We start from the raw sequence: 27,993 nt of genomic DNA on the forward strand, positions 1-27,993 counted from the left end.
ATTATTGCCTGCTAATGAATGTTTAACATTTAAAGCTCTATAAATTCATATTATTAATTTAATGATAACAGTTATCATTACTGTATATTTATAGTATATAAAAAATTATGTTAACCATTTGAACCATTATTGTAACAGGCTACCATTTATTCATTTAGTAAGTTATATAATGAGCAAGTTTTCCAGTGATGTAAAAGATGCAAAACACCTGTATTCATTAATTATCAATTAAATGATTGATTGATTTTGGACACATTTTATGGATGTGGCAATTTTGGACTTCTTTAGACTGTGAAAAAAATTAATCTTTTGCTAATAGCCCTGCTTTCTATGAGAGACATATTCAGTGAGAGAGCAAACAGAGCGCAATACAACACTAGGCGCTGTCACTCTTATCAGGCGCTCGGGTCAAACACAATCAAAGAGATTCCTCTTTAGTCAAGGGCAAATAAATGTCATCACTCATGGCCACAAAGTATGAAAACCCTGTAAACGGTCTGTGGGATTTTATGCACTTGAGCACACATCATTCCTATTACATACACATGCGTTCTCCTTCCGTTCCCCGTGAGTTCCTCCGCGCTGTGGGGAATTGTGAACTTGCAAGAGACTCGCTGTAAAACATTAAAAACCCAACCAGCCCTAAATTCCAGGAGATGTTTGCTAACCCCATGCCTGTGTCTAAGAGGACTGTGGGGGCTCAGGGGGATGTGATGAATGGGCCGAAAGAGCATGATGAATGTGGCTGCTGGTGTGCGTGTGTGTGTGTGTGGGGTGGGGGGGGGGGGGTGTCCGTGAGGATGGCCATCAGGGTTTGGGTACGCATGAGGGTTAAGATGAGGCAGAGAGGAGAATCTCACACTGAACTGTGAGGGGAAAAGAGAGAATGTAGCTGAGTGATGGAAAAAGAGGAGGAGAGAGGAGAGACAAGTGTGTGAGAAAACAAAAAACAGGAGAAACAGTCCTCAGGAAAAAGCTTTTAATTTTAATTTAGGATGGCAATCAATTTCAAATTTTGATTGAATTAGGATGATGAATAATTAATTTAATTAATCACAGTTTATCACATATATGCAAAAAAGACCTCAAATGAAGATAATTCAGATTGCATTTTTGAAAAGACATAAAATTTAAATACCGGTTATTGCTCTGTGTAAACTTGATAGAATGGCTCCATTCAAAATTATAAAATCAAGCCTCATCCTTTTTTCTTACAGTATCCTGTTTCACTCTGAAATTTTGTCAGATCGTGGTAGTAAAATAAGTTGCAAATGCAGTTTGGTGTTTTACATTAGAACATTTACCAAATGTTATTTTATTGAACTCATAGATTTTATTTATAGTGAGTGACTGTGTGCTATGTAGAGAGGTTTGACTGTAGTTTGATCTATAATATATGATATTTTATTCACTATGAAGAATAGAGTAATGGCTGCTAAAAATCAGCTTTACCATCACAGAAATACATTACTAGTAATAATAATATTTCACAATTGTGATGTTTTTTGTGTATTTTATATCAAATAAATGCAGCCTTGGTGAACATGAGAAACTGCTTTCAAAAACATGAATAAATCTTAATGACCCCAAACTTTTAATCTGTAATGCATAGTATATACAATACGATAGAAAATCATATTGAGTGTCCTGAACAGTTTAGGAAGGGGATTTGGGTTACACAGCTGCTCTTTCTGTGAAATCCCTGCTAGTTACTCTTGGTCACAGCCTTTATTTTCTGTTACTGTCCAGATAAGGTAAAACACTGCTGGGTTTTGTCTGCTTTATAGCCCCAGTTAACCTCTAACATTACTGTGCTCTACACTTATGAACTTTTATATGCAATACACATTCTGTAGTTTGTCTGTTCATGGTCATGTTGTATAAATCTTCCAGTGTCTGTCTTTTCTTATTCTGCAACCTCAACTTTGGTTTATTAGGCCTTTATATTTTATTTAATATTTTATTATGTATACTCCATTCCAGAATATTCTGTAATCTTGGATCTACGATTGTAGTTTAACTTCCAACTGTTCACTCACACATATCACAGGAGGCTTCAAATGATGTTCCTGTGGGGTTGGCTGCTGCTGCTGCTCGTTTGGCAGGAAGTCACAGTTCTTTATGTAGCGTGGCAGGAGGGTGCTTTTTAAGCTTGTTATAAGTTGGCAGTATGCAATAATAAATTCACCAGTACTGCAGAACATCTTTGAAGGGTCGCCCTTAGATGCATGCTTCTAAGTTATATAGACAGCAGGTCAGCAGGGGTGGGTTTGTCTTACGTAAACCCAGCAGATTTGGCACGTCACACTGGTTAGCACATGGAAAGTAAAGCTGGAAACTCTCTCTTTCTTTCTGTAAATGCAAACTATCACTCAGACCTTTGGACACACCTACTGATTTTTTATTATGACTATTTTCCACAGTTTAGAATAATAGTAAAGTCATCAAAACTATGAACAAACACAAATGGAATTATGGGAATGTTGTGACCAGAAATGATAAGATAGATAGATAGATAGATAGATAGATAGATAGATAGATAGATAGATAGATAGATAGATAGATAGATAGATAGATAGATAGATAGATAAGTGGACAAACGAACAGATAGATAGATAGATAGATAGATAGATAGATAGATAGATAGATAGATAGATAGATAGATAGATAGATAGATAGATAGATAAAGATGGACAAACGAACAGATAGATAGATAGATAGATAGATAGATAGATAGATAGATAGATAGATGGATAGATGGGATAAACGAACAGATAGATAGATAGATAGATACATAGATAGATAGATAGATAGATAGATAGATAGATAGATAGATAGATAGATAGATAGATAGATAGATAGATAGATAGATCAAACGATAGATAGATAGATAGATAGATAGATAGATAGATAGATAGATAGATAGATAGATAGATAGATAGATAGATAACGAACAGATACGAAGATAGATAGATAGATAGATAGATAGATAGATAGATAGATAGATACATAGATAGATAGATAGATAGATAGATAGATAGATGAGTGGACGAATGAACAGATAGATAGATAGATAGATAGATAGATAGATAGATAGATAGATAGATAGATAGATAGATAGATAGATAGATAGATAGATAGATAGATAGATAGATAGATAGATAGATATCAGCCTAGTAGATAGATAGATAGATAGATAGATAGATAGATAGATAGATAGATAGATAGATAGATAGATAGATAGATAGATAGATAGATAGATAGGAGCTGGAGACTAGCCATGTTTACAGTTTTCACAGATGGGTTCAGACAGTGTCAGGTTGAGTGAGATAAATGACTCAGTTCCTCTGCTGCTCCACACGGGAAAGCAGCAGCAATGTAGAAATGCTCAAAGTATGTCACTTCCCACCCAGCCGCTGGAGAAAGCTATTTTATCATAGTTATCCCTTCAAGATCCAAACGTTTTCTACATCTGGAGTAAAACGTTTTCTGAAAGCGTTCACACAGACGTTTTCCCTGTTAACGTCCACCCTTGTGCGCGTGATCTTTCAGGTAGGAAACACTGCCGCCGCGTGGTGAAACTTCAAATGATACTATTTCTTATGTAAATTGTGGAAATGCCAAATGGTCCTTCTGAGTCGCCGTAACAGTACAGAAGAGAGAACTTATGCTAATTAAAAATGAGTGTGCTAATAGTTTAAAATTACATTCTTCAGCTTTTTTTTTTCTTTTCAGACAGACCCAACACTATGACCCAAGTCTGAATACAACAGCAAACAACCCCAAATCCTCACACAACGCCACACTTAAAATTGATTTGAAACAAAATGATTTCTATGCTCCAGTTTGAAGGATAAAGTTGTTTACAATTTACGAATATAGCCTATATTTATTTATTTTTGGTTTTTGGCTAATAAATAGGTAGGTTTTATGTTTACAAATCTACCCTCTTCCTACTTTTCATTCACATTCATTATTGATGAAAAACAACATACAAACAAAAACCATAGTACAAAGATTAATAATTTAAGATATCTCATTATGTTCGTTATTATAGTTTAAAAATACTGAAATAAAATATACCAATAAATGACAACACTTTAGTTAAATTCAACTTTTTATCAAATAAGATACTCGATTTTTTTATTTTTAATATACTTAAAAGTTTAAATAATCAAAGTTTCGCAAAAAAAAAAAAAAAATTTGCTTTTCTATATTATTTACTAAATACCATCAAGGTTTGAATAAAAAAAAAATATGTAGGTCTAGGCTAAAAATCATCTGTGATTTTGCATTTTTTTATTATTTATCAAGAACAAAATACAAACTAGACAATGATAATACATAAAATGTATATTTTTAAATATAATGAGTCATTTTATTATTATATTTTTCGATACAGTATAAAAATAAGAGAAATATAAAATAAATTTTCGTATTATTAATATATAGGACCCAGTAAACAAATCCAAATCAGTTATCAAATTGTTAAAGTATTACAAAATGTATTTCATGATATGCAATTTAATAAGTAAAACGATCATGTTCAAAATAAAAGTCGAAATAAATAATAACGTCACTGATTTTTGCAAATGCATTTGCCCAAAGCGGAAGTTTCATTTTTTTTTTTTTTTTTTTTTTGAACACAGAACAAATAACATAGGCTACAGATCACAGCATAAGACAGTCAGTGTAATATAAACTTTGTGACATTAATTAGTAACAGGGGATCTAAAAATAATATCATAATATTTTAAACATGGTAATTTTGTTTTTTATCAATTCCAATGAAGATATAAAACAATCAAATTCAACTAAAAATACTTTAAATATTGGGGATGAGTTTAAACATTTTTGTTTATGTATATAAAATTTTGCCAGCAATATGAATAAATTAACAATGTATTCAAGACCTTTTTTAACATTATTTTCATAGTACACAATAATATCCTTTAAAGAAAAACAGTATTTGTCCTTTACAAGAGAAAAAATTAAACCTGCCAATTCTTTCCAAAACTTTTGGGTAATTTTACAATCAAAAAACAAATGTGTTAACACATCAGTGGTTAACACCTCTTTCTCCTTTTTACAAAAAGAACATAAATCATCAATATCAGAGTATCTTGAAATTATTGATTTAACAGGGTAGATGGTATGCAAAATTTTAAAATGTATTTCTTTAGTTTTGTTATTGATACAATATTTAAAGGGGATTAACCAACCAGTCTTCCAAAGCGGAAGTTTCATTGTGAAGTCACGTCTACGTATTCCACGTCACGGTAACGGAAGTGGAGATGGTGATCCATTATCTGAAGCCGAGCTGAGAACTTGGGTTATCGGTCTTGTAATGTCGCAGTACTTTACAGGATACAGACTCAGGACAGTCTCGGTCTAAAAGAGAGCCGAAACCTCTCGGAAGAGGAGGCGCTGAGTTGCTCGCTAGTTTAGCAGCCAGCTGCCTTGGCGACGAGCTGAGTAACGTTAACTAATCTCAAGACAGCCATCGAGGCAGCTCGCAGTTATTTCATTTTACTGTCGCCTTGTATTGCGTAGCCATGGCAACTCGGCGACTGACCGATGCCTTCTTATTAATGCGGAACAATGCAATCCAAAACCGGCAGATTTTGGCTGAGCAAGTGAGTACATACGACCCCCGTCGTACTCTGAATACACGTAGCAATGCTGCGGTGAGTCTAACGTCCGTTGTCTGAATTGCTTGTTTTCGCGTGTGTGTGATTCTGAGCTAGCTAGACTACAGCCCTAGCTAGTGGTGTTTGTTGATGTCAGTCGGCCCAGTCGGTTGTCCAACAGACCTCTAACGTTACTGTTTTGTTTGCCGTGTGAGGAGTTGGCAGGTCTGTGCAAACCGGCTAGCTGTCCATCAAACACTTCTCATTCAGTCGCATTTTGATTTCTCTCAACACACGAGAATGGCAACGAAATTAGTTAGGTTGATGTTCGTGCCAGTTTTGCGAACGTTTAGATCATTAATTTATCAGTGCGGGACGTTTTGATGCCAGGGACCCTAAAATATGATGGGCCCCTTCCTGAAATATGAAGGCAGCTGTATATTTTCGTTTATGGAGATCCAATTGTACTGTGTGTGGAACAAAATCAAGGAGGCCTATTATATTATAAAAGAAGTTCATGTTAATGTGGCCAAAATATGTGATGAAAATATAAGGTATAATAATATTAGCTATGAAAATGATAGCTGTTAGATGTATGAACTTAGAGAAACATTTACACATTTTTGTAATTGTGTTTTATTTCTATAATGAATGTACAAAGATGATAAATCAAGTAGTGATTAATCCAGGATTAATAACTTTAGAATAATAAATTTAGGTCTTTAGAAAACAAAATGAAACCGTAATGTCAAAATCAGTAAACACTACTGTTCAAGAGTTTGGGGTTGTTTTTATTATTATTATTATTATTATTATTTAAGTGTCTTATGTTCACCAAGGCTGCATTTATTTCATACAAACAGGAATATTGTGAAATACTATTTCTATTTAAAATAACTGCTTTATTACTTCAGTGTCATATGATCCTCCAGAAACTATAAATTTTTTTGGTTTTTAATTTTTTTTAAAACATTTTCATTTGCTGCTCAAGAAACATTTCTTAATATTACCTGAATGTTTTGTGGAAACACTGATTTTGCAGGATTCTTTGATGAATGCAGCGTTCAAAAGAACAACATTTATTTGAAATGGAAATATTTTGTAAGCCTTTACTGTCGCATTTGATCAATTAAATGTATCCTTGCTTGATAAAATTAATCATTTATTATTCAGAAATTGGTCTTACCCCAGACCTCGAAAAGTAGTGTAGGTTAGCTTTTTTCCTGAAATTTGATCATACAAAAATAATTTAAATTAAATATTTAGAATTTTAGGATGTTTTTTTAATTGGTTAACCAGGTTTATGGAAGTTGCAAAATATGCAGTTTTAAAATCATAATTTATGCCTATATGTATCACTTTTCATTAAATGCCTCTAAGCTGTTGTAATACCTTATTTTTATTAATTTACAAACATAATAACTGTAGTGTAGTGTTTTATCGCTACATTTCTAAAATATTTGTGTGAGACTCTTTGATTCTCTACATACTTTTGCTCTAGTTATGTTTTTACATTTTAAAATGAGACTCCAGACAAAGGCAGTATGTTTTGTCTCCCGATCTTCCATAGATCTTTCCTACAGATAAGCTATGCATCACATTTTTCTTTCTCTTTGATGCTGGTGGGCTGCCTGCTATCCAGCATGCTTTTAAATATTCCAGTATCTTTATAGGCTCCTGATTGGCTCCTGACAGACAGGTTTTGTATGTCTGTCAATGCAGTATTTGACACTGTTACTAGCACGGACGTCATTCTGATCCTATATCAATCATATATCATGCCTGCTTGTGTTTTGTGTGGTGTAGTGTCTCCATTCTTTACCATCTGCTTGCATGTTTCTTTTTTTCCCTGTCTGTACTTGTGGTCTAGCTAAGCACTTCTTGCAAAATCCTGACAGAATCTTCTGCTGTGCATTGCTCAGGTCTAAAGTAATCATGCCAGTGTGCTGCTGTGGGTTAAAAATAGAATTTATCTTCCAGCTTAATCTTTTATTGCATTTTATAAATTCAGTAATTTGTTTTTCCAAACCTAGTATCTTATTTAGTGCATTTATGAATCAGTAGCACAGTTATGCAGTAGGATTAAGATGTTGGAGTTATTGGGCTGGAATGGACAAATCTTAGGTACCTTGCATCATGATGCCAAAAAACATATGCACATATATTTTTTGTATCTATGTATTTCTGTCTTCTACATTAGCCTATATTAGAATTAATCTTCAGTTAAGAACACTTTGCATTTATTGGTTTTTGTTCCTGATTTGTCCAGTTCTGTCCAAGTCCTGCTGTCAGTCTTTTTGATGCTGATCTCTGCTTTTTGTCTTGGACTCCTCTCACTCCTCTTCTTCCTCCCCTTCTCTTCTATCTCTCCTCTACTTGGATGGGACATCGCTGGGCTCTTCCTATCACATTAGGAGTTTGATGAGGTAATCTTGATGTTTTAGCATTCCTTTGCTATGCTCCGCCCATGTTTTTTTACACTGATTGCTCAGTTTTCATTAAATATTTTGTCCAATAATTCTTTCAGCTACTAATAATAATCTCTCATACAGCTACATTTACTGTATTTGAATTAATTACACAGATTTTATCAACAAAAATGTGATGTTTGCCCTCGTTTCTTTCTCTGTCTGTTAGTTGGCTGATGACCGTATGGCCCTGGTGTCAGGCATCAGTTTGGATCCAGAGGCTGCTATCGGTGTCACAAAGAGACTCCCGCCTAAATGGGTGGAGGGAGTGGATGAGGTAATTATTAGATGTTTGTTTTAAGTGATCAATGACATTTAAAGGCATGTTCCAGTTTCAAAACAGGTTAAGCTCTACTGGCAGCATCTGTGGCATGCTATGAATTACCAGAGTATTCATTAGACCCACCCCTTAGTTTGTTAAAAATAAAAATAAAAGTGTACAGTAAAACAATTTACAATATATACAATATAATTTACAATATTTAAAAGAAATAATTCAAAAGTGACATTTAATGAACTGGGCAAGACATTTATTATATTATCAAAGAATCCTGAAAAAATGTGTAGTAAAATGTTTCTTGAGAACAAATCAGCATATTAGTATAATTTCTGAAGCAGCGGTTCCCAATCCCAGTCATGGCCCCCTTATCAGTCATTTAAAATGGTCATTTATTTTTTTCACAATATTTTCATTTTTACTGTAAATGCAGACTTACTGAACATAAAAGACTTTTTCCCAAAACACTAAAAATTCTTACCAACTTTTAAATGTTATTGTATATTAATTCTTGCTTGCATAAAAAGTGGTCTTAAACAATTTAATGTTTAATGTTAATCAACAGTATTTATTTTAAACCTAGATATAGATATTTGACATTGGCATACATAGTCTTCGCTCAAATAAGACTTCTATCCATAGTCAACAGAGTGAACAGTGAAGTCCTTGTTCCCGCAGATTCAGTATGAAATCACACGTATTCGTCAGAAGATGAAGGAACTGGCCAGTCTGCACGACAAACACATGAACCGGCCCACGCTGGATGACAGCAGTGAAGAGGAGCACGCCATCGAGATCACTACACAGGAAATTACACAGGTATAATAACACACGCAGAAATCCTGTTTTATTACAGCGCCATCTGTTATAACTAAAGAGGTTGAAGTGGACAGACAGAAAAACTACAGCAATTAATCAAAGCACACATCATAAACGATTTTCAGCAGTTGTACTGAGTCTGCATATGTGTGTGTAGATGTTTCACAGGTGCCAGCGGGCCGTGACGGGGCTCCAGACTCAGAGCCGTCATTGTACAGAGCAAGAAAACAGGCTGTTGACCAATGTGGTCTCCTCACTGGCTCAGAGCCTTCAAGAACTGTCTCTCAACTTCAGACACACACAGTCAAGCTACCTGAAACGTAAGTGTATGCAAACACAAAAATAATGTTAATCAATATAAGAACATTAGCTTTTACATCATGCTGTGTATTTTTGATTAATCTTTGATACATCTTACTTGCGTTTATAGGTATGAAAAACCGTGAAGAAAGATCCAAGCACTTTTTTGACTCTGGTCCTCTTGTGGAGGAAGATGAAGATATTGCACTATATGACAGAGTGAGACTGTTTTACAAATACTCATGTTTTTAGTATATACGCTACATACATGTGTCCATACTGGTGACTATATTGGTGTCAACCAGTCGCTGTTGCTTTAAATTACTGACATTTTTGGAAGCACATTTATAATTAATTTGTCATATTTTGATGCTTAATGTCCCTTGAAGCATGTAAATTCTAAATTCCAGACCTTAAGAGTGAACGCTCTATACATTAATTTAAATATGGGCCATAATAGAAAATTAATAATCTTTTTTTTTTTTTTTTTTTTTTTTTTAGCAAACATTTAGATATTGGTGTGCAGTGGTCGACCGATATATCGGCCGATATTTGGCATTTTTAAGTTAGTGGCATTGACCGATAAATTTTGGCTTGGCTTTTATTTTGACAGAGAATAAACTATGCTGTGTTATATCCAGTTTGCTGCTGTCATATTCATATTCAAATTAGCTTTACCTGGTCTTTATGTAAGAAAATATAATTTCCAGTGCTAACATACTTACTGGGTCCACTGTTGGTTAATGTTTACTTACTTTTTATAAATGTTGTTAACTATTTTTTATTTGTGAAAAATACTATAATAGGATTACAGAATCAAGAAGTTGCTAAAGTGTCATTTTACAGATTTTTTTCTTAAAATCAAGGTTTCAAATTTTTTTTGTGTGTTGATTAATTTTTTGATTATTTCAAACTTAGTAAATATAAAAAGTAATCTACATTTCATTGCAACTTTTGTTATGTAATAGCATTTTATTTTCAGTACATGGTTGACATCTGTCTGTATCACTCTTTCAGGGGTTTACAGCTGACCAACTAGTGCTGGTTCAGGAAAACACAGTGCTGGTAGAAGAGCGAGAGAGAGAAATTCGACAAATTGTTCAGTCCATCTCTGACCTTAATGAGATATTTAGAGATCTTGCCGGAATGGTTGTTGAACAGGTCAGTGTGCTTCTTAATGGAATGAATATATATATATATATATATATATTATATATATATATATATATATATATATATATATATATATATATATATATATATATATATATATATATATATATATATTTAACAGAGCAGGTCCTGTCATAAAACTTGTATCATTTTAGATTCTTTACATGTAATTGTATATTTTAATTTATTTATATATTTAAACCGATTTAATATAAATTATATAGGAATTAATAAAAATGAATAATAAAAATAAGGATTATAAATAATTTAGGTTCCTACACAAAATGAATATTATGGTTTGAGCCAGTTGCGTAAATATGCAAATTATGTTTTTAAAATATGCATTGTTAATGTCATTGTAAATTGAAATGCAGGGCACAGTCCTCGACAGAATTGACTTCAATGTGGAGCAAGCTTGTGTCAAAACAGAGGAGGGGCTGGAGCAGTTGCAGAAGGTGAGGCTCTTATCAAGCCTGATGATGTGTTAAGCAACATGTCAAGGGTTGTAATTGATTACACTTAATTTTTCAGTCATTTGTTGTGTAATATTAATATACACACAATATCCACGATACCTTAAAAATAATATCACATAATAGAGGTGGAACGCACACTCAACTTTTCTCTTTCCTTTCTTAGGCTGAACAGTACCAGAAGAAAAACCGCAAGATGCTGGTCATTTTAATTCTCTTTGTCATAGTTGTTGTTCTAATACTTGTTCTGTTCGGGACAAAGTTTAGGTGAATCATTCCATGGCCTCTAGGAGGGATCTACCTGTATGTATGAGAGAAACTGTTGTGTGCGTGACTGGGTATGCATGCTAACTTTCAACACCATTGTTTGGGTGTGGAAAATTTGGCGAAATTTGGAAAGCGCTTACGTTTTAAAATACTACACAACAAAGTAAAGCAAATAAGGACGCCCCCTTCTGGTCACCAAGTGCAGTGTCTGGAGATGTTCATGTTTAATTCTGTAGTGAGAGGCAGTTTTAGTACTCGGGTTTCTTTCAGAGGGCCATTTGTCTTCATTTTTCCCGCATAAGCACAGTAATTAGGAGCGTGGATGCAATATGGCAGCATGCTCATCTCAACTGCCCTCGTCATCTCATTTGAAGAGTAAACAAGAGGATAATGGGAAAAGATGAGTTATCCTCGGAAGATAATCATATCAGCTTGGGGGAATTCAAAAAAGAAAAGAATTCCAAAAAAGAATTTCAAAAGAATTTCCAGGTCCTATTTCATCCCAAAATTTTGCTTAAGTTATCCTAAAAGCCTTGTTAATGTTTTTCTTCTTATTTTGTTGGACATTTCCCTCTCAACTCTCATTATTGTAATGCAGAATTAAATTATTTTAAATCAGAAAGTACAGTTGCAGTATTACAGTATTTTATTTTACTGTATAACAGTGGTACAAATCTAATGGGAATCACCATTGATAATAATGGAAGGTAAATTAGAATACATTAAAATAACTGAGACTTTAGGGGCTTAATGGTTGTAAAAATAATTTCATGATGCATATTCTTTTGAATATTGGGTTCAATGTCACCTGAACGTGTTTTTAAAGATTCGCCCACTTTCTTGGGTTCAATCAACATCAGTTGTCATCATCTTCAGTGAAACCTGTCATAAGCTGCTTTTGAATCAGACTTTGCTTGCCGGTTAGGATGTGTTTGTTAGATGAGAACCCAAGATGACATCATAAACTGTTTTCCTGTAATTTAATCTGAAATTTTTCCACTGTGTGTGTGTGTGTGTGTGTGTGTGTGTGTGTGTGTGTGTGAGAGAGAGAGAGAGAGAAGCACTGACATTCCAGTCAGCCGTGGAGGAAATTGCTGACTGAGGAATGAGCAACGTGTACTCAAAGCATTTACCATGTTCAGTTTTTAATTTTCTTTAATGTTGTAAAATGTATATCATTGGGATTATGACATTAGTTCCTCTGCCCACGTCAGCGGAGGTGTTTTATGCACCATCATGTGTTTGTCTATGTTTTAATGGCAGTGTTGTTGTCATTACATCAGTATCATTTCAGTGATTTATTCAGTGAAAAGCAGGAGTGATTCATCAAGATTTTTTGCTTCACTCTGTTCCTTGCCTTAAAGAGTGAACATTTGTGCGCTGAACTTGGATGTTTTTAAAGCTTTCCTTGTCCATGTTTCATTGGCTTGTGTTGTCACTACCAACCATATCATTCAGTCTGACCTTTGAACTTAAACTGAACTTTGACCTTCCGTCTCAGACTGAAGTTCAGTTGGGTCTGCTGACTGTTAAACTACTGTTCCCTGTACAAGATGAAATTATTTATTTAAGATGCAAATATGTGTACAGCATTTATGGAGTTCTATTGTTGTCTATTGGCAGTCCAGAGTCTTTTTTTTTTCTTTGTATATTGTAATGATTTACTTTTTTCTGTCCTTTCAAAAATCAATTCCTGTTGGCTTTTGTGAAGGGTTATTGCACCACTACTGTATGATGGGGTTAAATCATGAAGTTGACCATGTTATTTTATAAATACAGAGACCGTTTGTTCTTATGTAATTTTAGAAGGTTTGAAAAAAATATATAACTGCACATTCAAGGCTTAAATCCATTTAATGTGATTTACTCCATGGTTTTGGCGTGAAACCCCGTGTGAATATAATATTTTTCTGCCATTATGGTACTATTGTATGCTATCTGAACCTTCTGTAAACGCTGAATAGGTTTTTAATGAAATTAAAACAAAAATATATATAAAGATGAATGGTGTGTATTATTTTATAAAGGCTTTGATATATATATATATATATATATATATATATATATATATATATATATATATTTCAGTTATTAAAAAAGTACAGTAGTACTGTATCAGGACTTTTCAGTCAACTGAAACAATAACTCAAAAATAAATCTCACTATTTTCAGCTTAACCCTATAAGCTGGCTGTATAACATTTTATATATGAATTTCTAAAGCCTCTAAATTACCTGCATGATCAAAACTTTGCTGTAAATCCTGTTGTACACTATCTCCAACATGCCTGTGTAATCAGTCAACTCTCACTGATTTACATTACAAGCTATTGTAATTTCATCTTACATTTTGGACATGTAAATAACATCAGCTGCACACAGTTGCATACTGTATTTTTGCTTGTTTTTTTTTTGTTTGTTTGTTTGTTTTTTTTTTGCTTTTGCAAAAACACAAACATATTTCGTCTAAACGTTCAATAAACATGTGATTTTTTCAGACTTTCATACGTAATGCGTTACAGGGTTAAACTGTATTTGGTCATAATTCAAAAGATGTTAATGCCACATGCTATGTGATAACACCATAGACTGTATAAAACATGATGTGATACTTTGTTACTGAATTATTACCATATTCAAACGCCACCGGTACTCCAATATACTTCAAGTAATGTTATTACAGTAAGACGTTCTGCCGTTTTATAAGCACTCCCTTGTTCGATAACCTGAAATAAATATCTAGATTTAAATAGATTAATAGCGCGGTCAGCTCATGGGCTCGCGAGACGGGCAGGAGAAGCGTAAGGTCAAAGTGCATCTTCCCTCTGAAGAGACTCTCATTCTGGCGGAAGATGGCGAACGTTCTGCTGGAGTTCAAGGCTTCTGCCGCGGACTCAGAGCCGCAGAACCGCCCGGTCCTCATCGTCGGCCAACTCGCTAACCTGCAGCAGATCAACTGGACCCAGGTGAAAGGAAAACTGCAGCCGGTGGTCACCAAAGAGGTGCGTAATGTTAAATAAAAAGTAAATGAGATTGGAAACACATTGGCGTTAGCTTACCAGCTAAAGTTAGAGAGAAATCTGCCTGGTGTTGTGTAACAGACCGCTAATCTGCATTTACTGATGGAAACGTCAAGATAACTAAATCAGTTTAACTAGACAAGTTATTATTATTCTAGACGAACCGTTACAAATTTAAATAAAATGCCACTTTTTCTTTCCTCTAACAAACAATGCAATGGTATTCTTTTAAGTATCATAGTAATATCATGGTATTTTGGACATAAATTACCTGTTTTATTTTTTAACATGTGCTGTGGTGATATTCACTAACATATATTTTGGAGAACTGTATAAATCTGTTAACGTTACTGCCATACAGCCACAGCCTTTATTTTTATTTCTTAGTTTTTCTTAAGTCAGCCACATCATGTTATCAAGTAAACATTTCCTAATAGACTTGGTATAAGATTTAAGATTTGTATTTGTCACATACATGGTTATTTGGAGAGCATATGACCAGCAGGGAAATGTAAGTCAGGTCCGCTCCATGGACAGTGCAATTATTAAAGAATACAAACACAAGAAAATTATATATAAATATGGTATGGAAAAAGTAAGATTAAAAATAATAATATAAAATGCTTATAAAATAAAATGTGCAGGACAGTAGGCTATACTGTAGACTTAATAAATATTAAGATGAACAGGAATGTACAAGAGAAGAATGTGCAAACAGGTTGTACAGGGTATTTACATAGCAGCAATAGAGGTGTGTGCTAGTGACAGTGTCAGTATATTAAGTATCTTACTGATAATTAAGTGAAGTCATGTAGAAGTTAAGAGACTGAGTTTGAGTTTAGGAGACTGATGGCCTGGGGGAAGAAGCTCCTCCTAAGTCTCTCAGTTTTTGCCATCAGGCTACAGAAGCGCTTACCAGATGGCAGCAAAGTGAAAAGACATTTACTAGGGTGGTTAGAGTCCTTGATGATTTTAACAGCTCAGATATTGCAGAGCATAACCTAAAATTCTCTCAGATAAGCGAAAAAATACCCTCTAGACTCGCTCAGCTAAGCGCACAACTCTCTGCTGGGCTTTGCAGTCTTGACTGGAGCTGTTCCCATATCACACTAATACCACCATATACACTTTCTATGGCCCCTGAATAGAAAGTTTTCAGGATTGCTGGTGAGACCCTTCTCAGCGGTCGCAGATGGTACAGTCTTTGCCTGGCTTTATTAACCTGTGTTTGAATGTCTGAAGTCCAAGTCAGGTCCTCGGAGATGTTTACACCAAGGTACTTGAAGCTGCTCACCCTCTCCACAGGGGTCCCGCTGATCATAAGAGGGGTATAGGGCCAATGCTGTCTCTTCCTGAAGTCAACAATCAGCTCTTTAGTTCTGCTCACATTCAGAGAGAGACAATTGTCCTGGCACCATGATGTGAGTTTCTTTGCCTCGTCCAGGTATGCGGTCTCATTATTGTTGGAAATGAGGCCCAGAACCACAGTATCATCAGCAAATTGGATAATAGATGTGGAGCTGTGGGAAGACACGCAGTCATGTGTATTGAGAGCGTAGAGCAGGGGACTCAGGACACAGCCCTGTGGGGCTCCTACGTTCAGGGTGATGGAGCTGGAGATGAACTGGCCAACTTTCACCGGTCTGCCGGTGAGGAAGTCTTGAATCCAAGACTTCCAAGCTAGCTTGATGGGGACTATAGTATTGAAAGCTGAGCTATAGTTGATGAATAGCAGCCTTACATAGTTCCCATTGCTGCTGTCAATGTGCGTGAGAGAAGAGAGATGGCAACTTCAGTAGATCTGTTGGGGCGAAAGGCAAACTGAAGAGGGTTCAAAGTATCAGGGATGGAGGAGCAAATGTTGTTTTTTATAAGTTCCTCAAAGACCTTCATGACTGTTGACATGAGGGCAACCGGACGATAGTCATTCAGACAAGAGGGTTTATTGTTCTTAGGCACAGGGATGATGAAAGATTTTTTAAAGGAGATAGGAACCACCGAGGTAGCAAGAGACTCATTAAAGATGGATGTAAACAAACCAGCGAGCTGATCAGCACAGGACCTCAGAACACGGCCAGAAATCCCATCAGGACCTGCTGCTTTCCTGACGTTCACTCGCTTTAGAGCCCTCCAAACCTCGTCCCCTGACACGGTGATCACATGATTATCGCTGCTCTGACTGCTGCTTCCTGACGCGCTGATCAGCAGACTCGCTCTGCCTCGGTTGCATTCAAAGCGGCCGTAGAAAGAGTTTAACTCGTCAGCCAGCGACGGGTCTGCTCTCACAGCTGCAGAGGATTTGTTTCCTAAGGTTCTAAGTCCTTGCCACATGCGTCGGGAGTCATGCTGTGGATTGTTTAGTTTGCCTGCTGTTACTGCATTTATGATCAGCATGTTATTTAACCTAATAATGTATATTAGGTTTCAGGTACACTGGTAAACAATAGAGCATGGTACTATCATTTTTCGCTGCATATTTTCGTTTATGTGTGCTGTGTCTGTTTTTGCTTTTTAGATATGGCAGGCGGCTTTGGCCTCTCTGAATCCCAACCCTACGGATAGTTGCCCGCTGTATTTGAGTTTTGCAGCCGTGGCGGCCCTTCCTTCACGAGTCAGTCGTCACAACAGCCCATCATCTGCACACTTCCTCACCCGCCTCGTCCGAACCTGCCTGCCCACCGGCAACAACCGATGCATTGTGGTCAGTCTCATTTCACACTATTAATATTAATATGCTTAAAACTCTTATTTTATTCAAATGGACCTGGACAATATTTCAGCAGTTTCAGACTGCATTGGTCTTGAAAGCATGTGTCGTTAGTCTTCATTTCTTTTTTCTGTTGCTCATAATTTCCATGTGACACATACAATCTCTGGATCTCCTTCACTCTATGTTAACACTTTCATTTAAAATCCTGGTTTAAAATCAGTTTCTAATTTTTTTTTTTAAAACAGTATCCGCCATGATTTATTTATTTATTTTTTGGTAAAAGACAGATTTGTAACTGTAATTCATATGTAATTATGTATTTAAATGATTTCTGAAGGAACAGGATGGGCTGCTGAAAATTCAGCATTGCCATCAAATGAATAAATTACTTGTTAAAAGATTTTCGAATAGAAAACGGTTATTTAAAATTTTAATAATATTTCACAATATTACTGTTTTTCTGCATTTTTTTTTTATAAAATAAATGTAGCCTTGCTGAAAGACTTATTTTAAAAACATTTTATTTATCCAAATTTATATGCAAATTATGTATAATTTAAGAAAAACATTTTTGTGTGTGTGTGTGTGTGTGTGTGTGTGTGTGAATGTGTGTGTGTGTTTGTGAGTGTGTGTTTATGTGTGTGTGTGTGTGTGTGTGTGTGTGTGTGTGTGTAATTTCATGAGTTACAGATCTGTCTTCTAAGTTTGATACCACAAAAGTTGTTCAAAGTTGAGCTTCATCAAATAGAATAGAATAGAAAATATCTGCACATTTATCTCATTTTAACATTTAAAGTGTTGTGGCTGTATTTTAATGTTCACCATTTCATTCCATTGTAATCAGACGATTAGAGAAATTAATTTCATGGCTCAGTTAAAAAAAAAAAAAAAAGAGGTAAAAACCATGTTTATAGTAATGCTATTTACAATGGAATGAAATGGTGAACATTAAAATACAGCCACAACACTTTAAATGTTAAAATGAGATAAATGTGCAGATATTTTCTATTCTATTCTATTTCTATTTATTTGATGAAGCTCAACTTTGAACATTTCTTCAGATTTGACATTAGCTAAATTAGTGGGTTTGTTTTTCAGATGGTGTGTGAGCGCTCTGATGTGTTTGCATCAGCGTGTGCCATTGCCCGAGCTTTCCCGCTCTTCACCCGCCGTTCAGCATCTTCTCGCAGGACAGAGAAGAAGCACGTCACTGTGGAGTTTGTGACTGTGGGTCAGGACAACGGCCCGCTGGAGGTCTCCACACTAGAGGTTAAGCATTGAAGTGTTTCCTGTGCCTCAGATTAAGTTGGTTACTAGATAATTTATGATTATCCATCATTATATTACATCCATTTGAATGTGCAAGTGGTTTTTTCCAGTGTCTTGCCAGTGCGGCGGATGGAGTTCGTCTGGCTGCTCGAATTGTGGACACTCCATGCAGTGAAATGAATACTGATGACTTCCTGGAGGCAAGCTTTTCTACTCGCAGTTTCTGTGAAACCGTATTATTATATATTATTATAGTATTTATCAATATTTTGACTTCAGTTTTCATTTCATTTCATTTCAAGTTTTAGTCGTTTTTTTTTCTTCTATGTGCTTTTGTCACTTTTATTATATTTTTTGAACACAGTTAAGCTTAATAGAAATGTTTTTCAGTTTTAGTACTCAAATTTTTTTTTAATTTTAGTTTGCACTGCAGGTTTTAAGATTCAGATTGAGATGCCTTTATTTGTCATACACACATCCCCCACTCAGTAATTCAGTGCAAAAACTATAAAATAAATGGCTAATAAGAATACTAATAAAGCTAAAGTAGAATAAAAAAGGGCTGTGTCTTGAGTGCAAATTTTAATTTCTTTTTTAGAAAAGAACACAGTAATGACACGATGGAGCTGGGCAGTGCGATGTAATTGAAAGAATGTTAATATGAGCCTGAAAGGAGATAGATAAATTGAAAATAAGTCAGAGAAATAAGAAAACTAAGAAAGAGAAGCACCAGAAATGCCCGCATCTGAGAGGCGGGAAATAAGTCTTAAAAGTCTTAAATCAAAGCAGAAAATCTTACATTCATAAAGTTATGGCAATAAATTTTGCATGAATCTCAAAAAATGAATATCTTTCTCAGTGCTTTTCAGTACAAATACCTAAACATCCTTAAATCAAGATGCATTTACTTGAGATGCGGGTTGTATAATAGTCCCCATAGTCTTGAAAAATTGAACAAATTTTAGTTTTTATGCTTAAAACAAGAAGAAAAAATCTGTCAGTGGAGAATGAAAAAGTGTTTTCTTTTTTTCTTTTTATTTAAGTCTATGTTTTTCATCTAGTATTTATATTTTATTTATTTTGTTTCAGAGTTATTTCAGTTAACAAAAACTTAATTTTAGTGAATTCTAACAACACTGCTGTGAGAAACGCATGCTGCAATTGCTTTTCTGCTCATAATACATTATGCAACCTTCTGCAGGAAATCAAGGCAGTGGGGAATGAATTAAGCATCACTCCAACTATAATTCGAGGAGAAGAACTGAAACAAAAGGGCTTTGGAGGTAATCCTAAGTTTCTTTAAAACGTCAGCAGTTTGCAACATTCTCTGATCCATGATGAAAAAGATGGGCTTGCATTTTCATCACAAGATGAGTGAATGTATGTGTTATTTCAGAACTGCTTGGTGGTGCTTCTTTCAGATCAAGTTTTTCTGGCATGTAAAGAAAAATCGTGCATGCTATTTTAAGCTTGAGATGAATGTGTTTTTCTTTGCATGACCCCAGATGACCGTTATCTCTGTGCATATGTTCATGTGTGCAAAATCACTCTCTCTTTAGGTATCTATGGAGTTGGTAAAGCTGCCCAGCATCCTCCTGCACTGGCTGTGCTCAGCCACACTCCCTCAGGAGCCACACAGACCATTGCCTGGGTGGGCAAAGGCATTGTGTATGACACCGGCGGTCTCAGCATCAAGGGCAAAGTAAATACTGCACTTTACTGTCTGCCTAGTGTATTAAAATATGGGCAGAATTCTCAGTAATAGTGTGGTTTTTTTCTTCAAGGTTAAGTTTGTATGTTTTTTTCTGGTATTAATATTAAATTAAATATTTTGCAATGTTGTTTGCTGCTGCTAGAGGCACAGAAATGACACCCTTTACATTGAAACACCACATTTGACTCCTTTTAGGCTTATTTGTTATTTGTACAATTTATTTTTCTCCCCTTTATAGACCACAATGCCAGGAATGAAGAGAGACTGTGGAGGAGCCGCAGCCATTTTAGGAGCTTTTAAAGCTGCTGTTAAACAGGTACTGGTTATTTTGATAGCTCACAGATCGCTGGCTGCTAAACTTATCTTCATTAAAGGTCCTAACCCTGGTCTCTGGTGATCTGATCACAAGTGGGCAGCCAAGACGGCTTGCACTTTACACCTGGTATTATTAATACATGTCTGGAGTCACCATTTAATATTTTGTTTATGGGAGGGTGTCTCATTTCACGTGTAAGTGTCGCTGATGTAAGTATACCAAATGTGTTCAGTGAAGACTTGTAAACACTAGTACTCAAAAGTTTGGGGTTGGTAAGATTTTGTTTTTCAATGAAATATGTTTCAGTGCTAACCAAGGCTGCATTTATTTGATTAAAAAATAGTTCAAAACATTTAAACAGTTTACAATTTAAAATGTCTTTTCTATTCTTTTTTTTTTAAATATAACTTACCTTTGATCAAAGCTGAATTTTCAGCATCACTACTCCAGCGTTCAGTGTCACATGATCCTTCAGAAATCATATGCTAATTTGCTTGTTATCAGTGTTGAAACAGTTGTGCTGCTTAATATTTCTCTGGAAAGCATTGTATATATTTTTTTTCCAGATTGTTTGATGAATAGAAAGTTCAAAACAACAGCATTTATTTGAAATAGATATCTTTTGTAACATTATAAATTCACTTTTGCTCAATTAATTGCATCTTTGCTGAATAATAGTCCCTAAAAAAAATCATACAGACCCCCAAACGTTTAAGTATAACGTGTAGTTTGTTTTTTGCATTTTTCTAGGTTATTGTTTTGGTGCAGTGATTACATGTTGCATGAATGATGCATTAGTGTTTACATTACATATATGACATAGCCGTATTTATCCATGACCTCATGAATGTGGTGTAAGCAAACCTGTTTACATCTGCATTTGTGATCACATTGCACAAAACGGATGTTAATATCAATTGTAACCTTAATTTATTTTTATTCTGCTAGCTAACAGCTTAGTTTATTTTTATTTTAATGCATGTTGGAAGTTCAGACATTGACTTCTGTTGCATGTCTCAGGGCTTTAAGGACAATCTTCATGCAGTTTTCTGCCTAGCTGAGAACTCAGTGGGACCTACAGCCACTCGACCAGATGATATACACACTCTCTACTCTGGAAAGTAAGTTTGGGCGTCCCAGTGAAAACATCTTCCATGTGTCCTAACCAGCGATGCAGTTTGCCTATAACTGAGGTGTGCTTCTGTTGTTTTTCAGAACAGTGGAGATAAACAACACGGATGCTGAAGGGAGGCTGGTGCTCTCTGATGGTGTTGTATATGCAAACAAAGATCTCTCTGCAGACATCATACTGGACATGGCCACGCTGACCGGTGCTCAGGTGCGTTGGTGTTGACACATTAGTGTGTGAGGATCTTCTGAATGCACTTGCTTGCATCTCTTATTAGTAAAACGGTGATAATTCTAGATTCCGTTTCAGTGTAATCATTCCATCTTCTTTGTGTACAAGTCATTACAGGTATTGACTGAGAACAAGATCTTGTATACTGATATGTTTGAGGCAGGATTTCTGGGCCAGATTTCTTTTCAAGCTAAGTGTAAAAAGAGAAATCCGTGTCACATGATATCAGGAGCAATTGGAGGAATTCCAGAACCCAAACCAGTTCCCTGTGTATCAGCAAACATGTATTGCTGTTTTTAACTGCTTAATGGCTGTTGCACTTTGAATTTTGGCAAAGTTATATTTCTATCCTGAGTGGCCACTGAATCCCTTCGTTTTTTTTTAGTCATGCATTTTAGTCAGTAGTGCTACCAAAATTCACTTTGATCAGACAGCAACGTAAAAAAAAACCCTATTCATCAAAGAATCCTAACAAAAGAATTATTACAGGTTTTCACAAACCTTTTAAGCAGCACAGTTGTTTTCATCAATAATAATAAGGAATGTTTATTGAGCAGTAAATCTGCATATTAGAATGGTTTCTGAAGGATCATGTGACACTGAAGACTGGAGTAATGATGCTGAAAATTCAGCTTTGTCATCACAAGGATAAATTATGTTTTCAAATAGAAAACAGTTGTTTTAAATCTTAATAATATAATTGTTTTTAAATCCAGTTCCCAGTCAATAAAAGTATGTCCCATACTTCTCAAACCTCCTATCTCTTGTGTTTTGTTTCCCGCTGCAGGGAATCTCCACGGGGAAGTATCACGCTGCTGTGATGACCAACAGTGAGCAGTGGGAAGCTGCTTGTGTGAGAGCGGGCCGCAGCAGCGGAGACCTGGCACATCCTCTGGTCTACTGCCCCGAGCTTCACTTTAGTGAATTCACCTCCGCTGTGGCTGACATGAAGAACTCTGTGGCGGTGAGGAAACGGGGAAGAGATGGGTGTGAAGTGAAAGGGGATAAAGAGAGTGTTTGTTTTTTTTCACACAAATGTTCACTATAGTGTTGCAAGTTACTGGAATTGTGCAGCATAATTGTTAACCGTTAGGACATGAGGGACTTTTTAGCTTTTTTTTTTTTTGCTTAAATTTTATACATTTTTTAACTTTTAATTTTTTTGTACTTTTATTCTCTTTTCTTTAAACCTTTTTTATCTTATTCATTTTTTTACTGTTTTTTACTTATTTATATTTTACTTGTTTAACTTTTTATACAGTTTTGTTGACTTTGTTTACATTTTTATTTTACTTGTTTTATATTTATTGCTTTATTTCACTTTTTTCTTTTATTTTACCATTTTATTTTATTTGGTATTACTAAGTTTTATTTTATCCTTTCTTTTACTTTTACATTTTTTTTGTTTGTTTTATTTTACTTTTTATACATTTTTTACTTTTTCTTTATTTAATATTTGATTTGATTTATTTTACTTTATCATAACTTTTATTTATTTTATTTTATTGCTGTCTGAATTGGAATTTTCTATTCTTCACAACCTAAGACAAATTTCAATTCATTTGAATAGTAATCTGATGCATTTGGTGCATATTTTGTGTGTCTGCAGGACCGTGAGAATGCGCAGAGCTCCTGTGCTGGCCTCTTCATTGGCTCTCATCTGGGTTTTGATTGGCCAGGTATTTGGGTACATGTGGACATCGCTTCACCAGTCCATGCTGTGAGTATAGACGGAGCATGAACTGAAATAATGCATATTTCTCCAAGAACAGTTAATAATTGATCAGTGTGGATTGTGGACAGGGGGAGCGAGCCACTGGTTTCGGTGTGGCCATGCTCTTGTCTCTGTTCGGCCAGGCATCTGAGGACCCCTTGCTCAACTCTGTGTCCCCTTTGGGTGCCGCCACAGCCAAAACTGCCCCTGAAGACCAGATGGAGAGGGACTGCAAGAGGAGAAGACTTGTCTAAGATGATTTCAAACTGTTCTTAATCTTCAAAACAATTAAATATCGGTCACGCCTTGTACATGTTCTTTCACAAAAGTTGTATCAATTAGACACACACACACACACACACCTTGCTCTACACCATCCTGTACTGACCACCTCAGGTAACCTCCCTCAGTAAAGCTTATACACATAGTTATGAATTTAATTAAAAGTGCAATGTTGTCTCAGTGTTTCGTAATGTACATGTGAATATCTTTCACACTTTGCCACAAGGAATGTCGCAGAAACAGCAAGGGGCTTGAAGTATCTGTCAGCAAATACTGTATTGAGGTCTTCAACATCTTTCCTTTTGCAGTCAGAAAGTGTTTAAAATGCAATCATTTGATTTTCATTCCGAACGTAAATGATGACACGATCACAATGTCAGTGATGTTTTTGACTAAATGTGTGCTGACGATATTCACATTTGATGACAATTTTGTAAGTGTGGCAAATGAAGAAAATGGAATGTGAATGACAAAAAAACGAGTAAATGGTCCAAAAAGAAACAACATTTGTTCACATTTATTTTCTCTGCAGTTACTCAGAAAATCTACAGATTGTGACATCACCAACATTTTAATGCAAAGGGAAATAACATCACAATCAATATCTCACCACCAATTAACTTAGACTTTAAAACTAACATTTTAAATAAACTAGTTCTATGGCATGTAATAATAAAAGTAGCTTACCTTTTGTGTAATCATTAAATAGAAATTATTTGGAAATAATATTTAATCCATTCATTTTCCCCAATAAACATTCATCTAAGGTTTCATCTAAAGACAAAATATAAAATTAACATTAAATGATATATATAGATATAATATATATGTATGTATGTGTATGTATAATGACAATTATAGATAGGTGTGTGTGTGTGTACATATGTATTGACTTCTTTAAAGAAAAAAGGTATTTAAATGTTAAAAGTATTTACACATCCTGGGAGTCTTTGTTAGACTGTCTTTATTCTGATTTTGTCTAAAGTTTATGAATCATACAGTACTGGGAAGTAACGATTTTCTATTATCAGAGTCAGTCAGTAAATGTTCTTTTTCTGGCTTGTGAATTGAATAGTGAATAAAACTTGGATTCTTTCACAGGTTCCACTTTAATAGGAGGCTCATCTTCAGACTTGATATCAGTCTTCTGAGGAACATCTTCCATCTTTACAATGACGTTCTCGCGAATTGTAATCTGCATGGCTGGCAGAGCAATCAAGCTCTTAATAATGTCCTTTGGGGATGCAGTGGGATTGACCGTGAGCGCTGACCTTATGACCTCGTCTTCAATCTTTGCCTTCACAACATTTCCTGTTTCTGGTTTAAGATCCAGGTGACCACTAAAGTTCATTATGATGGCAGTGCTTTTATAATGTGTGTTGCATGAGATACAATATAGAGTTGGGCTTGACAGTGTCACATTCTTCAGTTTGTGTTTCCGAGGACAAATTAAGAGATTTTTAATGTTTGCACCAATGATGTCACATCTTATAGTTTCTGTCGGCACTTGAACAGCAGCTGCTGTACCTAGAGATGGGATGCTGACGATCTGTGTGTCTTTGGTAGTTGATAGGGATGTCTTGCCGCTGATTTCTCTCACAGAGACGTCTGTGATGTTGTACCATTCACCGACAGTAATGCTGTGCTCACACCAGACCGTTAGACTCATGCAGCCTGTGGTATCTGCTACAGTATATTCAGTTCTGGGAAGATTCTGTCTGTCCCATATAACACTGTTTCCCCTGCGCACCTCCTGGATAATCTTTGCATTGATGTTGACCTGTGCAATATACAGAGAACAAACAGACACATATCTCACAGACTTAACACTTGGCTCTTTTATAAAAAAAAAAAACAAACAAACAAACAAAAAAACATTAAAATGACAACTAAAATTACTTGAATACACATCTCCATTTTGTTTTTTAATTTCTTAATTAAATTTCATTTATTATTTTATGTATGTATGTGTTTTTATTATTTATTGAATTTTATTTGAGTGGGAGAGTTAAAAATATCCGGATATTGTAATACAGAGTATAAAAAAAATAAAATAAAATAATGGCAAATACAGAAAAAGGTATTTACCTTTAGTAGTTTTACAATCTTTTATAATTGTGTCTTTAAATAATCAGTATAGCAGTTTTGAATTTATTATTAATAAATGGAAAACATGTCTGCCAACTCAAAAGTAATATAAAATGCAGGAAGCTATTATTTATTAAGTTATTGTTTATTTGTTAGTGATAAAAATAGGAAATTATATCCTATGGATAGTTTTATTTTATTTTATACTAACTTAGTGAAATATGCATTGATTTTAATTCTTTAAATACAGGCAGTATAACAACATAATGTGAGATGTAGGTTTCATCGTCAAGGAATTTGTTTAATTTGTAAAACTGCACAATAGCATTTTGTGATAGTTATATTTTAAACGACCTACCCTCTTTGGTTTTGTATGCAGTTTAAGGAGTTCCGACAACTGCACAGCTTGTGGTCCAGCAGAAAAGCAGTTGTTAAATGCTTCTCCGAGGTTGCGAACGCAGGACATTTTAGAGCTGTGAGTGTAGAAGATGTCCATTCTTCTGCTGGACTCAATAGACGACTGTAAAACCACATCCTCAAGTGTAACTAAACTCCTGCACGAAGGATTTGATAGTTTAGACACACATTTACAATAAATCTGATAACAGAGATTAACAGGATAGGTGTTTGAATAATTCTACTGTATTACGTAGTATAAAATTTAGCTTAATAAACCATTTTAGAAACTTCAGAAGAATAAGATGCCTTTATATTTGTGAGAGAAGGAAGACTTACCGGGTCTTTTCAGCATTGTGGAAGTGCATGTGATCTTCTGGTCTGAAGACCACAACTTTGCTATTTCCACCTTCATGTTGAAGAACGGCATCAAAATATGTGTCTTTTATGGGGCTCACATTGCAAAGAAACCCCTTGACCTGTTTCCTTAATTTTTTGGCTGGACTTTGTTCTGCCATGTCTGATCACATGGATAGCAGCTGTTAACTTCCCTTTTCAAGTTAAACTGGAGCAGTTGACACATGAATACACAGCAAACAATATCTCAGCTGACCAGACATCATCATATAATGATCATCAAGCAAAACTCCTGGAAAATAAATCTCTTTTCTACTGTTTTTTCCCCCTAGTCCTTACCATTATAAACTGCTGCCTTTGAATGGTGTTTATTTAAGAGGTACAGTCAAGCTCTTTATCACTGTCCCTGGATCCACAAACACGCCTGCAAACACACTGATAACAACTGACTCCAAAAAACTCTGCATTTAGAAAAATATTTTTCAAATTTAGCTAATGAAAACATGAACATCTAAACAATACATTATCATGCACACTGAGCTACTTTTATCACTTACAGACAACTATTGTGATGTTGAAACAGTTATGGCAATGGACAGCAATACTATGTTTTTGTTTGTTTGTTTTTTAAATACCATGACAGTAATAATTACCATACTGATTTGGTATACCTATTGTATTGTTTGTTTGTGCTGTACTGCATTATGCAACCCATGAAACCTCTTATTCATATTACTCTTTTAAAAATGTAAAACAGATAAAATAAATTAAGTAGTGGTTCTTTTTTCTTCTGGGTTTGTAAGTTTGTAAGCAAAAATATGTTTTAATGTCATGCTGAGAAATAAATAGATAATATTTTGAAGTTATTTCCTGTACTGTTCTGTATGCTAATATATTTCCTGTTATTCTCTTGTAAACCTTATTTATAGTTAGTTCATGTAATAGATATTAGCTAAGCTGAGCTTTGGTATGTTCTAATGATATTTTATTTGTTATTATTATTATTCTGGTTCGAATAACACTATGTTTACCCATGAAACCTCTTATTCAGGTGAGAGCAAACCACTTCTCAGATCAATGCATTTGTTTACTGAAACAGCGTTGCTTCAGCTGGTGAAACAGATGTCAAGTACTTCTGATCAAGTTATATATAAAAGTATGTAAAAGAATAACAGAGAATATGCTTACCTGTACTCACTTATCCTACGCAGTAAAAATTAAGACTGGACTTCGCCCAGCACATGAAACGCAAACATGTATTACGTAACGTTGTGATCTGTAAATATTGTTGGAAGCACAAGTATATACAGCCCTAATAATGATTCTTTATTGGACTTTTTATTTCAATATTTTTGGACCAG

General features: G+C 35.0%; 3 protein-coding genes across 11 annotated transcripts; 2 read left to right on the forward strand and 1 right to left on the reverse strand.

The window, feature by feature from the left end:
• Positions 1 to 5,226: 5,226 nt before the first annotated feature.
• Positions 5,227 to 13,406, forward strand: LOC109081115 (syntaxin-16-like). 3 transcript variants are annotated; one of them, XM_042726498.1, is made up of 9 exons: positions 5,227 to 5,687; positions 8,045 to 8,056; positions 8,268 to 8,375; positions 9,054 to 9,194; positions 9,352 to 9,514; positions 9,625 to 9,713; positions 10,512 to 10,655; positions 11,042 to 11,122; positions 11,307 to 13,406. In XM_042726498.1, the coding sequence occupies exons 1-9, from the start codon at positions 5,556 to 5,558 to the stop codon at positions 11,409 to 11,411; spliced, it is 975 nt and encodes a 324-aa protein (XP_042582432.1). In that variant the 5' UTR covers positions 5,227 to 5,555; the 3' UTR covers positions 11,412 to 13,406. The 3 variants fall into 3 exon arrangements, with proteins under 3 accessions (XP_042582432.1, XP_042582434.1, XP_042582433.1); XM_042726499.1 differs by having other exon boundaries at positions 5,228 to 5,636; XM_042726500.1 differs by lacking the exon at positions 8,045 to 8,056 and having other exon boundaries at positions 5,227 to 5,636.
• An 812-nt stretch (positions 13,407 to 14,218) lies between these two features.
• LOC109058527 (probable aminopeptidase NPEPL1) lies at positions 14,219 to 24,292 on the forward strand. Its single transcript, XM_042726503.1, has 12 exons — positions 14,219 to 14,408; positions 16,942 to 17,127; positions 18,235 to 18,405; positions 18,516 to 18,605; positions 19,607 to 19,688; positions 19,965 to 20,107; positions 20,358 to 20,435; positions 21,456 to 21,556; positions 21,651 to 21,774; positions 22,583 to 22,759; positions 23,405 to 23,515; positions 23,599 to 24,292. The coding sequence occupies exons 1-12, from the start codon at positions 14,259 to 14,261 to the stop codon at positions 23,761 to 23,763; spliced, it is 1,578 nt and encodes a 525-aa protein (XP_042582437.1). The 5' UTR covers positions 14,219 to 14,258; the 3' UTR covers positions 23,764 to 24,292.
• On the reverse strand, positions 24,276 to 27,976 carry LOC109058537. Of its 7 annotated transcripts, none has more exons than XM_042726508.1 (6): positions 27,673 to 27,801; positions 26,972 to 27,352; positions 26,762 to 26,795; positions 26,615 to 26,689; positions 26,238 to 26,433; positions 24,276 to 25,571 (listed from the first exon to the last, which is right to left on the reverse strand). In XM_042726508.1, exons 3-6 carry the CDS (start codon positions 26,791 to 26,793, stop codon positions 24,825 to 24,827), a joined length of 1,050 nt encoding a protein of 349 aa, XP_042582442.1. In that variant the 5' UTR covers positions 26,794 to 26,795; positions 26,972 to 27,352; positions 27,673 to 27,801; the 3' UTR covers positions 24,276 to 24,824. The 7 variants fall into 7 exon arrangements, with proteins under 7 accessions (XP_042582442.1, XP_042582443.1, XP_042582444.1 ...); XM_042726509.1 differs by having other exon boundaries at positions 26,762 to 26,826; XM_042726510.1 differs by having other exon boundaries at positions 26,762 to 26,840.
• Between the last annotated feature and the right edge of the window lie 17 nt (positions 27,977 to 27,993).

This window comes from Cyprinus carpio, chromosome B6 (assembly GCF_018340385.1).
Source record: "Cyprinus carpio isolate SPL01 chromosome B6, ASM1834038v1, whole genome shotgun sequence".
NCBI lineage: Eukaryota > Metazoa > Chordata > Actinopteri > Cypriniformes > Cyprinidae > Cyprinus > Cyprinus carpio.

What these genes read in the sequence shown, in the direction of transcription:
- LOC109081115 (XM_042726498.1), top strand. Translation starts at nt 5,556, where the DNA reads ATGGCAACTCGGCGACTGACCGATGCCTTCTTATTAATGCGGAACAAT. An exon ending in GGGTGGAGGGAGTGGATGAG is followed by an intron (nt 8,376 to 9,053) that starts GTAATTATTAGA and finishes TTGTTCCCGCAG; the next exon opens with ATTCAGTATGAAATCACACG. An exon ending in ATATTGCACTATATGACAGA is followed by an intron (nt 9,714 to 10,511) that starts GTGAGACTGTTT and finishes TCACTCTTTCAG; the next exon opens with GGGTTTACAGCTGACCAACT.
- LOC109058527 (XM_042726503.1), top strand. Translation starts at nt 14,259, where the DNA reads ATGGCGAACGTTCTGCTGGAGTTCAAGGCTTCTGCCGCGGACTCAGAG. An exon ending in ATACTGATGACTTCCTGGAG is followed by an intron (nt 18,606 to 19,606) that starts GCAAGCTTTTCT and finishes AACCTTCTGCAG; the next exon opens with GAAATCAAGGCAGTGGGGAA. An exon ending in TTAAAGCTGCTGTTAAACAG is followed by an intron (nt 20,436 to 21,455) that starts GTACTGGTTATT and finishes TGCATGTCTCAG; the next exon opens with GGCTTTAAGGACAATCTTCA.
- LOC109058537 (XM_019075735.2), bottom strand. Translation starts at nt 26,793, where the DNA reads ATGGCAGAACAAAGTCCAGCCAAAAAATTAAGGAAACAGGTCAAGGGG. An exon ending in CACAATGCTGAAAAGACCCG is followed by an intron (nt 26,434 to 26,614) that starts GTAAGTCTTCCT and finishes TCCTTCGTGCAG; the next exon opens with GAGTTTAGTTACACTTGAGG. An exon ending in TGCATACAAAACCAAAGAGG is followed by an intron (nt 25,572 to 26,237) that starts GTAGGTCGTTTA and finishes TATATTGCACAG; the next exon opens with GTCAACATCAATGCAAAGAT.